Source organism: Polypterus senegalus, chromosome 4 (genome assembly GCF_016835505.1).
Source record: "Polypterus senegalus isolate Bchr_013 chromosome 4, ASM1683550v1, whole genome shotgun sequence".
Taxonomy (NCBI): domain Eukaryota; kingdom Metazoa; phylum Chordata; class Cladistia; order Polypteriformes; family Polypteridae; genus Polypterus; species Polypterus senegalus.
In genome coordinates this window covers 187,964,839-187,978,730 of record NC_053157.1, presented here as the reverse complement: position 1 = coordinate 187,978,730, position 13,892 = coordinate 187,964,839, and the positions used below count along the sequence as shown (strand labels likewise).

Here is a 13,892-nt window from a genome sequence, read left to right as displayed (position 1 = left end):
CTGGTGTTTTCAACTGACGAAAATTAATAATGTTGAAATTACTCTGTAGAATTATAGTCTTTGAAAAACACCGGCGCAGCATTTCAACACAGACATTTGAAAACAAAGATTTCTGAAAATGGAAACTCCATCACTCTCTGGTTGGTTCAAACATCCCTGATTATATCCTGCACATTACAACATCTTATTCCCTGATTGGTCACCCTTCACAAAAGAAGAATAAATTTCAATATAGCAGGCAGAGAAGAATTGCTTTCGATGTCGCATGTCATGTTGTTTACCTCTTTGCATCTAAATTTCATTTTGAGCAATTTTTAGAAATCATGGTCAAGTGAATGTGCTCAAACTACATGAGCATGTTCGGTCTGGTTGACATACCATAACATGGTTGCTCATACTATAAATATATAAGTCATGCTCACTGTAGTTTCTGCTCAATGAATTTTGGATAATATGAATGTGACATCAGAAAATCTGCTCATGAGACTTGTCATAGTGCAAGACAGTTAAATGAAATTCTGACGTGACAGTCTTCCAATTGTAAGATATCATGGCCACTCTCATACTGTACTTGAAACATTGGCTGACAGCTATATGGGCTGATTTTAAATTGGGCATATAATCTTGCCAAAATTTCACAGTATACGCCTAGTTTAAGAAGTCTATAATGAGTGTATGCTCAGTGTAGGCAGATGATTATGTCATATGTGTTTTCCAATGGATAAAAATACTCTAGTAGATTATATGAAAATGCTAGTGTGAACAGGGATAATTTTCATAAAAATATTATATTTTTAAATTAATATACAATTGTGTGGATTTAGGCTCAGTCTGGAATAAATCCTGGCTGGAGCACCATTATGAGGCAAACCCACTCAAACAGGCCCAATTTAGATTTTTCTGTTAATCTAACCTTTGGGATGTTGGAAGGAAGTCTGAATATTTTTAGAAAACCTTATGTAGACACAAACTCCATAGAGACAGTGGCAAGTCCTGGGTTTGAATCCAGGGCATTGGAACTGTGAGGCAATGGTACTGTTATGTACAGCAATGCCTAGCCTACTTTATATGTAATATGTACAATTTAATTACCTAAATAAATGACAGAAACAGAGACTTCCTACGCCATGCCAAAACAGGCTTTTCATTAAGAAAAACTGAAGTAATAAATTATTAAATATGTAAATCACAGTAATCAAAAATTGAAGGCAAGTTTTATTTTAAGAAGTTAGTTGGTCCTAAGGGTTAATGAGTTGGTCTGGAAAGTATCCTCATAAATGTGAACGGAGCTATAAAATTTAAGTTTCTTGAATTCCAACTTAGACTTTCTGTGGAAAACGTTCCTGTTAGGGCACAACCATAACTGGTGCGTTGTAAAATAAAAATTGTTTTTTAAATGTCTCTTAAGTGATATCAAGGGCAGAAGGTTTTTGTGAGGTCTTCAATTTTACAGGTGCCTAAGGTAAGGGACTTATTTTATGTAGGGGTGCTCAAGTATAGGTCATTTGCAGGATTGTGTTAGTCCATCTTCTCCCGATTTATGGGGCATATTGTTGGTGTCAGTAGGCTGTTTACGTGTAAAATATTCTTAAACAAATAAACAGGGGCTTTTTCTTTGAGGATGGGACTTTGTCAAAGTAGATTCACTAAGAGGCATGCACATTTGCTGTAGCGGGTTGTTTCTTCTAATGATTGATTGATTGACCGATTGATTGTTTTTGCTTGTTTTTCTCACCTCCCCAATTTGTTGCCTTTGTCTCTTTCCTTTAGATGATTACCCCTGCTTAGTAGGAGGAAGTGTATTACCATAATTTACTGCCGTTAAAACACGACAGACTCATTCCCACAGTCCTGTAGGCCTAATTTACAGAGTCTGGGTCCATTTAAAGTGAACAATGGCCTGATTATAAATCCCTACCCTTTTCTGTTCAGCACACCGGACATCATTAGCTGTAAACCCCTTGCCGTAACCTTTTATATAAGTGTACATGCCTGTGTTTAACTAAGGTGCCCAAGACAGGAATATGTAAGAAAAAAATAAATAAAAAATAAGCAGTCGATAAATCCTAATGCCTGGAGTAGTACTTCAGTAGCTTGGGGATAACATAGTTTTATAGAATTTTGCGATTTGATTAATCTCCACACAGGCCTCTTGTTAATGCTTAGGTGAGGATGGCAATGCTGGACATCCATACTTTTCAGAGCTCTTATTTTATGTCACCAGTAATTTCAAAAATAAATAATAGAATGGAAAACTTTAGTATCTTGACTCCTTTAATGTGTCCACATTGCTGAGTGGATATTATTTCTTCTTATGAAAAATTTAAACAATACTCCTTCAGGCTATAGTTCAACAGATTATAAGGATGTTTACTGTTATTTTCTAGTGTTTAGGGAGTTATTTTTTGAGCACATGATTTCCTTTTTGGCCATAAATACAGTAAGTCAAGTCAGATGGCTTTATCATCATATTTGCAAGGCTTACGGCATTGTGGAGGACAGCTCCCACCCTTCCCATAGTCTCTTTTTGAACATTTTTGTAGTCAAGTGAATGTATATATAAGGAAAGCCATAGCAGTGGGCCTTCAGACACCTCATCCATAGTAACAAATAAACAAGAGGGCAATTGCTCAAGTGGAAAGTTTGGTGATGGGCTGCCATTTTTTGCCATTATTATGAGGCTGTTTTGATTTGTTGTATAAGGTGGAATATTTCATCAGTAAAATAATGGAGCTGGAAGTGTATAATCTGTTTCACATTTTAACATTTTTTTCTCATGTCAGTTTGATGAAACCAGTCATAAATCATAAATGTCTATGGATCATGATGATAAAGTACTGTTATCAGCAGTAAACGTGCTATTGTTGCAGTTAACCACTGTTGAGAGACTTTAGGTTGTTCTTTTGGAGATATTGTTTGTACCAAGAAGCAGATGTATAATTATGTAGTTTGGGAAGGCCACATGTTTCTTACAAAAATATTTACTATGAAATGCTATCATATGTACATATAGTACATTTAATAAGTACATGTAATGCTTACATATTGTACACATTTAGGGAAAATCATTTGCCTTGGTTATATTTGCATCATTAACACCGAAACAAACCACTTTAAAGTGCCTGAAGGTGTCCCTGATCCCATTCTCTTGCCATTTAAGAACTAAGTAAAGAAGGAAGATCAAAGCAGTTCACCCTAAAGTGATAATTGTCATTGCCCAAAAATGATCTTAAATACAAAAATCTGAAATGCTGCTTTTTATTTTATATGTTCCTCATCCATCTGTGACATTCTAATAATACACAACATGTTGCCAGATCATCTACTGATATCATAAAGCTGTTGCTCAAACGCGATGGTAGCTCATGGTACCATGGTGTCCTCCCCTTATATATGCAGAAGGGTATTTAGATAAGACACTATATGATAGATATGAAAAACCCTATTAGATAGGTAGGTAGGTAGGTAGATAGACAGATATATAGATAGATATTTAAATAGATAGTACAGGACAAAGTAGAAACTATTATGTAAGTGCAAAAACCCACAACATATTACATACAATCATTGTATATCTTTTATGATCTTAGTTGTCTTAAAACTGGCATAATTAAGAGGGAGCAAACCTGGATATACAGTAGAGTGACCCCGCCCTTTTTATTCATTGATTCATTTTTGGAAATTATATTTTCTATTATGATTTAGCCAGTGTTACTTCCATGGCCGGGGTTTCAATTCCACTTTTATGTCTTTTTTTGTTAATTTTGTTTGTGTTAAATATTGTTTATTTTTTTATTAGTATACTTATGTTTTCTTCCTTGGTATTGTTCTTCTGTGTGTCTATATATTTTCTATGTTCCATGTATTTTGTGTGTTGTTCCCCAAGAGGCACAGCTGCCTGTCCTTCACCATAATGGGACTTGCCCTTTGTCCTATAAAGGCTGAGAAAACAAGCAGTCCTCTTTATTTTATTTGAATGGGTTTGATGGTTTTGTTGAGTTTTCCTGTGATTGTGATTATTATTTATTCCATTTCTTTTGACCATTTTGCTCTGTTTTTGCTTTGTGCCATTCTCCACCATAACCTATCATTTAAGAGGGAGGAGCTAAAGCTTTAGATTCTTAAAAAAGTTTGATATACGGTTTTTGACAGATCTTGACGTTTTATTGTCCCTGATACTAAAAACATCAATATCTCGATGATGGGTGTGTGTCTGTCTGTGTGTGTGTGTCTGTGTGTCACAGTTTCTTGAGGACGGTCTAGCGCTAAAAAGGCTGCATGGGAAAATATCAAACTCGAAACTTAAGCCTGTTATGAGATGACGATGTGCTGATTAGTTTTTGAGCCAAAACATGCAAGAGAAAAAGGCACTCTAGATGAACCCTCAAATACCATAATTCTGAAATGAATTATGCCTTCTTCTCGTCAGTTGCTATCGTAATAACGTATTTTATGATCAGAAAGATCAGCATCACAGCGGTAAATATTTACTGAAATGTTATAGAATAGTTTGGGTAACTTGGTTCCTAGGGTCCAAAGCCTACTGCCTCTCTCGTCTGAACTTTTTTTCTCTGTATTGTATTGTGTTTTTGGACTAGTTTGTCTAGGAGTTTTCTAGGCACTCCTTTTCTGTCTTTGTGCTCCTTGGAGCTTTGTCTTAAGAGATTTTTTTTATATTAATAAATCTTTTACTTATAAAGATTATTTGTTTCCCCTGTGTTAAACAAGTTGAAGGTTCATGGTCCCTTCTTCTTGAGGGTTTTTCATACAGATTTTGGGACTTTATGATAAGGTACTCTCAAGTTAATGACGTTTGGGTGCAAGGTATAAATAGATATATATGTATACATAAAGCAATGCTCATCCGTCATAGAGTACATTCACTCATACCAGGCCAGTTTAGAGTCACCATCAATGTAACACATTAATTTTTGGTAAATGAGAGTAAACCAGATTTCACCTGTAGTTTAAAAGGAGAAGCTCCAACCATCTATCTGTCTAAGTGCCTTGATGCGTTCAATTTTAACTGCTTTCGAATTTCAGCACACCTCTGTAAAAGAAAACTACAGAGGTTAAACTTTGATCTGTATGTCAGCCTTTCTATCATATTAGAACAAAATATAGCAGTACCTTTCATAGAAGCCACCAATTAAACTCCATTATAGCTGGCATAGTGCCCATTTACTGATTCACGGTATGTCACAAATAAGTCACTAGTCAAGCCAATACTATGGATTTTATGTCAATTTTGATAAAAGTATCATGTAAATCAGTAAACATAAATGTAAATGGACCACACACTGAGCTGATCACTTGCTTTTGTGTGGTGATGTTAGCTAAAAACCTTAGAAGCTAGTATGTGCACCTTTAACAATCTTGACAATAATTGCCAAGATTTATGACATAAACATGGCCTATTGTTCAGAGAGGAAGTTCACATGTGTATGTATGCATTTCTTTTCTTTTTGTCAATGTCATTGTTGAACTCTGGTGCCAAGTGCAAGACTGTGTCTGTGTGTAAATCATTGTTATAATTCTCTAATCTAATTTCCTAGAGTAAACAGTGTAGCAATAACCATGTGCTGGTGCGGGAGGGGTCGGCTGGATGGGGAGGAGGCTGACTTGTTGTCTGGAGATTATTCCGGCTTTGGAAGTAGAGGCTTGTGCCAAAATGGTGTTTAAACAGAGTTCTGTATCTGCAATGCAATACAGGCCAGCGGTGCTGAACAGAAATACACTCAGCACTTACACTGGAGTCAGCTGAAAATAAGCACAGGTTTTTCACAGGTGCACAACTGATTGCTAGAAAATAAATTCTATTTGTCATTCTAATTTCAGTGCTGGTTACTTTCATTTTGTATTCTATGTCAAACGCTAAGGTGTCTAAAATAACAGAATTAAAGCCAAATCCAGTAACTGGCAATTAAAACAGTCATTTGTGTACTTCATACCAAAAGCAGCTTTACTGATCTGGTAGGGACAGGCATAATGATACAAGTGAAACTCTGGTGCTGTTTTTTTGTGCATTAGTGTTGAGTGTTATTGCTTCTGTGCTGCTGTGTGTTCTGCAGCTGTTTCAAGGCAGTCTAGTGCACTATAAAATACGTTTCAAATGAAGCCATTTGGTTAATTTTACAGAAGTTTCTCATTCTTCTCAATATTATTCATTCATCATGTAGGGCAGGCAGCATGAAGACAGATATGTAGATAGACTTGGTACTTTTAAAACACATATTTCAGTTTATTTATTCTAGAATTGAAGACTATAGCTTTATTGACTATGTATACTGCTGAAACACTTTTTAATCAGAGTATAGCATCAAGTCAATGAAACTTCTAGGATATTGATTTGCTCAGTTAAATAGCAGAGGTGGTTGTTAATCAGTTTCAGCTGCTTTGGTGTTAATGAAATTAACAACAGGTGAACTAGAGGGGCAACAATGGGACAGCCCCCAAAACAGGAATGGTTTAACAGGTGGAGGCCACTGACATTTTTCCCTCCTCATCTTTTCTGACTGTTTTTTCACTAGTTTTGCATTTGGCTACGGTCAGTGTCTCTATTGGTAGCATGAGGCGATACCTGGACCCTACAGAGGTTGCACAGGTAGTCCAACTTCTCCAGGTTGGCACATCAATACGTCAATACGTGCCATTGCCAGAAGGTTTGCTGTGTCTCCCTGCACAGTCTCAAGGGCATGGAGGTGATTCCAGGAGACAGGCAGTTACTCTAGGAGAGTTGAGCGGGCCGGTAGAAGGTCCTTAACCCATCAACAGGACCGGTATCTTCTCCTTTGGGCAAGGTGGAACAGAATGAGTACTGCCAGAACCCTACAAAATGACCTCCAGCAGGCCATTGGTATGACAAAGCAATCGGAAACAGACTTCATAAGGGTGGCCTGAGGGCCCGATGTCCTCTAGTGGTCCCTGTGCTCACTGCCCGGCACCGTGCTCGATTGCTCAATTGGCATTTTCCATAGAATACCAGAATTGGAAGGTCCACCATTGATGCCCTGTGTTTTTCACAGATGAGAGCAGGTTCACCCTGAGCACATGTGACAAACGTGAAAGGGTCTGGAGAAGCCGTGGAGAACGTTATGCTGCCTGTAATATTGTTCAGCATGACCATTCATGGAGAGATACACAGACCTCTACAAGCTAGACAACGGCAACTTAACTGCCATGAGGTATCAGGATGAAATCCTTGGACCCATTGTCACAACCTATGCTGGTGCAGTGGGTCCTGGGTTCCTTCTGGTGCACGGCAATGCCTGTCCTTATGTATTTAGAGTATGCAGGCAGTGACTGGAGAATGAAGGAATTGATGCCATAGAATACTTCTGGGACAATATGTTTCGGTCCATCCAATGCCGCCAGGTTGCACCTCAGACTGTCAAGGAGCTCAGTGATGCCCTGGTCCAGATCTGAGAGTAGATCCCCCAGGACACCATCCGTCGTCTCATTAGGAGCATGCCCGACATTGTCAGGCATGCATACAAGAGCACGTGGGGGCCATACAAACTACTGGGTACGATTTGGAGTTGCTACAATGAAATTTCGGCAAAATGGACTAGCCTAGCATAATTTTTTCACTTTGATTTTCAGGGTGTCTTTGAATTCAGGGCTCTGTAGGTTGATAATTTTCATTTCCATCAAACGATGTGGCATCCTTTCGTTCCTAACACATTACCCAGTCCATATCAATATAGATATCCAGCATGATTTTTTTTCCCTTTGAGATCTGATGTGTTTTCAAAGTGTTCCTTTAATTTTTTGAGCAGTTTATATTTGGAATATATCATATTAAGGTACTTCTATCTAATTAATGAATATTGTCTTAATATACTGTAAGTATCCATTAATACTGGTGCAGTGGTTAGCATTTTCCTCTGACAGTTGTAGAGGTCTGAATTTAAATCCTGTGTTATTTTGCATGTTTTTCCCTTGTCTTGGTGTGGATGTATGCATTAGTTTGACCTGAAATGGACTGATATTCCATCGATGGAAGGTATCTTCAGGCTGCAGTGATCCTCATTTTGTTTAAGAGGATTTGATAGCAGATGGGTTGTGTTCTATTAAAATATAAACTCTCTTTAATTTTCTCTTTGAACATATTGAAATAAATAAAACTGCACTGTTTCTAATCCAACAATATTGATAAAATGATCATTTTTTCATACACTATATGTATACAATCCCCATTGGCAGTAGAATGGATTGTACTGAAAAGATCAGTGACTTTAAATGTGGCACTGTCATAGGATGCCACTTACTTACAAGTCAGCCGTCAACTCTAAGTACTGTTGTTGTTGAAATGGAGCAACAACAGCTCAGTCACAAAGTAGTAGAGCATGAGAACTTACAGAGCGGGGTCACTAAGCACTAAAGTGCCTCCCATTTAAAGATCACCTATCCTCTTTTGCATCACTCACAACAGAGTTCCAAACTGCCTCTACCACAAGAACTGTGCATTGAGAGCTTCATGAACTGATTTTCCATGGCCAAGCCTAAGATTACTATGCGCAATGCAAAGCATTGGCTGGAGTGGTGTAAAGCACACTGATATTGGATGCTGGAGCATTTAAAATGTGTTTTCTGGAGTGATAAATCATGCTTTACTGTCTGGCACTCTATGGATGAATCTGGGTGTGGCAGATACCAAGAGAATGTTACTTTCCAGACAATATAGTGCCTACTGTTAAGTTTGATGTTACAGCATGCAAAGGTATTTTAGACAGTTGTGAGGTTCCAACTTTGTGGCAACATTTAGGGTATGGCCCTTTTGTGTTCCAGCATGACTAGGCCTGTGTGCGCAAAGTGAGGTCCATAAACAAATGGATGAATCTTGAGTGGCCTGCATAGAGCCCAGACCTCAACCTTACTGAGCATCTTTGAGTCGAATTGAAATGCCAGGTCTTCTCGTCCAACAACAATACTTGATCTCACGGACGCATATTCCCTCTGACATGTTCCAACGGCTTCTCAAAAGCATAGAGGTTGGTTGTTATAGCCGAAAAGTGTTAGGGGGGTTAGGGGGCAACTTCATATTATTGCCTGTGGTTTTGGAATGGTATGTTAAACAAGCTCAAATAATTGTGAGGGTCAGGTGTTCACAAACTTTTGGCCATACAGTGTATCTCATTATGTGTGCTGGATTGCATCCGCTTTTCATTCACTCTGCTAAAATCGAGCAGTCTCAGAAAATGAACAGTTGGTGTATGGGTGACATGGTGGGACCAATGTTTAGTGCTACTGTCTAATAGTGGCAGAATTCATAATCCAGCTTGATCATTGCCTTAATGGAGTTTACAAATTATCCCATTGCCTTTGAGTGTATTCTAGTTTGCTTCCCCATTTCCAAAGGTGTGCAACTCCGGTTCACTTTAGATTGTAACTTCCAACCATCTATCCATTATCAAACCCGCTATATCCTAACTACAGGGTCACGGGGGTCTGCTGGAGCCAATCCCAGCCAAAACAGGGCGCAAGGCAGCAAACGAACACTGGGCAGGGCGTTAGCCCACCGCAGAGATTGTAACTTGGCCTGCTATAAATATGTGATAGTATACCATGCACTGGGCTGGCACAATGATCATGGCTGGTCAATGACTTTCTCTCACTTCTGTTGAGATAGACTCTGGCTCCAAAAAACCCTAACAGGAATAGTGGGTTAAAAAAAAACAAAAGAAGGAGTTTTGTATATAACTAAACAATATCAGTATTCATTAACTTGCTCCATTATATGTCAGAGAAGAAACTTAATTAATTGATTATGTAGTAGTTTGGTTAAAAAGCCAGCAGTTCTCCTTTGTGAGTCAGTGTGTAGTGCATATGTAAGGCTGTTCTGGAGTGTGGTGCTGTGTATGGTTTCTTCGTTCCTGAATGATCTCTGTCCAAAGACTCTTGTCTTTTAGCTGGAGATGGTTTGTCTCTTCATAGATTCATTTTTACTTCAGACAGAGTTCTTGAATTCCTAATTTAGCAAAGTCTAGTAAGTGTTCATTTAAATAAACATGTAAATAGCAATAATTTCATCAGGCCAATGTGTGGAATTTTTTGTAAAATGTTCACTAAAATTTCAGCCAACCACCCTAATTTTACAAATAAAAATACATTCTCAATTTTTAATTTTGTTTTGTTTTTAACTCCCTACTTCTGTGCTTCATATGACTGGCCAAATGCAGACTGCTTCTCCCTTGTCTGTTCATATTAGGAGCAGGCTTTTGTGGGTAAGGGGTTGGGTCAAAGGTCATGGCCTGAACAACACTTCACCAGAGTCCGGTAAAATAACATTTCAGGACCCCAGCGGAGGCTGTTTTCTTTCCTCAGGTTCCCATTATCTTTGTTCTGTCTCTCCTTCAATTCATCCCTGCTGAGGAAAGCCATGCTGCCTCCTGCAACTGTTGTTCATGTCTGCTACAAATGAGATGTTGAAAGTAACCCCCCTGACTCAAGACAGCTTCTCTTGTTATCCTTTCGATTTTGCTTGTCAATTACTGTCAAATGCTTGTGTTTTATGGCTGCTGAGGAGATTTCAAAAGCATTTTGTATGATTCTCCTTTTTTCTTTCCCCCTCTAACTCCAGACCAAACTATAAGAAGCATCTGAAACTGTATGCACTGTAAGTAATAAAAAATAAAAAGGCAGTGCCTGAGTGGTTGCAGGAGCTTTTTGTGGGGCAAAAATAACGAATTATCAGCTGAGAGGTTCATTATCTTTCCTTGATGATTTCATGAACATGGTGAGCAATTTTATTTTGACACCCATGTATTTTATTAGTTTTCTGAAGTTATACACTGAAACATTTTCATTTATCAAGTTGTATCAGCCTACTCATCTTTCTAGATATAGCAAAATGTCATCTGTCAAAAAGTGATTTTTATTTTTTATGATAACAAACTGATTGCTCCCAATATTCTATCCTACAGGGAAGCCTTAAGTACTGAAAATCCTCCAAAAGTTTTACTAAGATGTTTGACTTTGGGTATATTAAGTAAGTTCTCAAAGTCTAACCTTTGAAAAGAAGTGCAATAATTAATAGGTAGGCCCTCTGATGATAGTAGGTTGTTAGATCAGATCAAATCAAAGTACTGCAGTTTAATTATGTATTTTATTGACAAAATAATCACATATGGAATGGTTAAATACAAGGAGAAGTGAAAGTGCCTAATGAATGGAAGACAACAGTAACCCAGCTGAACCTCTGTACCTGACATATACAGTACTATAGGCTTTTGACAAATGTGCAATGAATTGTGTACCTAACACAAAAACATCTCACCTACCATAGTCAGGAACTTTTATTTTGAAAATGGTTTGCTTCTGTTGTTTTCTTTACCATTGGGTATCCATTAGGTTCTTTTATTTTTAAAATATAGTCATAATTTTAGTTTGCTTTGTGATTTGGACCATTATATTGGCACCATTCTGATAACGTTATTGTTGATCAATGCTGAGAGTGTCCCCGAGTGGGTGTGTCCTCTGAGGTCATGGCCTGTCAATCACTACAAAACAGGATAAAAGGTCTCCCTGGGTAATACTTCCTCATTTGAGTACATGAATTTCAAAATCCTTCAAACTTTTTTGAAAAACATTTATTTATTTTTTTGTTTTGTTTTTTCATCTCTCTGCACTTCTGATGATTTTATCTTGCAGTTATCGTCTTTAGTTACAGTTCTCCTGGTTCTGATCATCGCTTTGGGTTTTTGACTATGTCCTTGTCTGAATTATCATGCCTGCTGGGCATAATAACTGTATGTTTTCTCCTTAAATGGTAACCTCTCTCTTCCTTCTGCTATTTGAACCCTTCCCAACACAATCTTCCTGACGTTATGAAATTGAGGTTTTGAGATTGTATATTTCAGCCCTTCATTTATTTCATTCATTATTGCTTGTTTTGCATGGTTGTGATTTTTTTAATGCATTTGCTGCTGTTTTGTGTATTTAATTATAGGTTGCTGTATTGTGCCTGCTGGAAGTCACATTCATGTGGTCAAAGCTGCAACTCTATGTAAAATGTAATCTTTGTCATCCAAAACTTTGGCTTGTGCAGAAGAATAATCTTTGTACACAACTTAGCTACATCAAAATTCATTTAGGGTTTTAGGACTTTGTGTTTTTTGAGTTTGGTTTGCATATAAGGTAATGCCATTTTGATAAAACAGGTCCCCGGTTTTGACCCTTTCCTGTACCTGGTAACAATTATATCCTTATCTCCTATTTTTTCCCTCTGCACTTTCTGCCCTTTTCAGCACCCTTGACTCTATGTTCAGTAACAGTATGATCTAAAAGGCTTTTGAGCTCCGCCACACAATCTCTTTCAGTGTCACTACCATTTTTTACTATTGTGTCAGAGGGTGGTCTCCTTTTGCATCAAACGTACCTGAATAAACCACACCTTGGACTGTTCACTTCTTTGCATTCTGAGGATAATTATTTGTTTTGTTCTAGGTCATTTTTTTAATATCCAGGGTTGGGCTATCTGACAGACTTCTGCATCCTTGTCCACATATTGCAGAAGATACACTAGTCCCTGTCAGAATGTGCAAAGGCAAGTGCCATTCTTAATGCTTTTGACCCCGATGCATGAAGTACCTAACCTGTCACGTTCCTTTTGTGTATATGTATGTGTATTATATAATATTAGGTGCGGATTATGTTTTCCAGAATCAGTCTCAAACTGGGCTGCGTCAAGTGTTGGTTCCTGTTCATGCTCCCTGGATAGGCTCAAACCTTCTTTGACTGACTGAAATTAATTAAACAAAAAGCAAAAAGAAATAGATTGATCAATTTTGAACAAGTTGTCTATGTTTAGTTGGAATCATTGGTGTTTTGTGCATTTTTAGCTTCTCCCTGCTGAATTCTTTTCATAATCAACCAAACACCAGCTTAAGAATCTATACATTTCTAACAGGGTATCCCCCTTTTTGCCACCACCACCACCGCACACACTTTCTGCTGCTCCCCTTTATTTTGATGATTTTTAAAAAAAATTAAGTTTGCATGCCACTAAGTTAACTGATAGCTCACAATGCTGCCAGTGATGTACTGTGGGACTTTATAATGTATGGCAGGCATTTGTCACCAGGTCATTCATTGTTCTTCTTCCTTAGAGAACACAGACCTTGACATTATGCTGTGCAACCAATGAGCTTCACTCTGTTTTGTATCCGATGAAGAGGAGCAGAAAAAAAATTGAAACCACAGTTGAATGCCTTGTACTGTGCTGGGATGCCATTGGGTTGATTGTGCAAAACTCTGTCCTGAGTGTGTGCCCAGACAGAGGGGGTGGAATGCTTAGAAAGTGAATGGGGCCCTGCCCCTTGGTCTGACACAATTCAATGTCGGATGGTTCAGACTCTTTTGTGAAAAGCATTCTTTTTCGGTTGCCTGGGGCAAGCTTATTTTTAGGCATCATCCTTGTTTTTGTGCTGTTTTGAGACAGACAGAGAGCTTTGCATGATTCATAGGATAAGGACTAGAATTTGCACGAAGACCGTCACAACCAAATGACAAGTTGTTTTCAAACTGAGCCGCCCAGAGTCTCCAGACTGTTAAAAATGCAAGTGATGACCTGACCTGGTAAACCCAGATGAAGCTTGGGGGGGAATCATAGTCAATGTCTGTTGAAGTTGCTTTATCTAATTTTTTTAAAATCTTTTAATAAAGAGCAAAATTAATAGTAAGAATAGAACTCTAGTCAACTTGCAATACTGCATGCCAGCAAGTGCTTGTCTAATAAAGGACAGAGACCACTGAATTTGCCTGAATGATTCTTTTATATTTTATTTGACAGTTTTTTGTTTTATAAAACTATACACAGATATTCAGAATGTCATGGCTGCTGATTCTAGTCAAAATAAAAATATCTGATCATGGAGCATTCCTATGTAATA

At 37.9% G+C, this 13,892-nt stretch overlaps 1 protein-coding gene across 2 annotated transcripts in view; it reads left to right on the top strand.

The window, feature by feature from the left end:
* The window catches only part of fgfrl1a (fibroblast growth factor receptor like 1a), a 244,256-nt gene that overhangs the window by 24,595 nt on the left and 205,769 nt on the right, over positions 1-13,892 (top strand). The window contains exon 2 of one of the 2 annotated variants that reach the window (XM_039751782.1): positions 12,448-12,547. The exons of the other annotated variant lie outside the window; for it this stretch is intronic. Coding sequence (XP_039607716.1) covers positions 12,538-12,547 — 10 coding nt within the window. The 5' untranslated portion in view covers positions 12,448-12,537. The remainder of the gene's footprint in view (positions 1-12,447; positions 12,548-13,892) is intronic. 2 annotated transcript variants of the gene reach the window in all.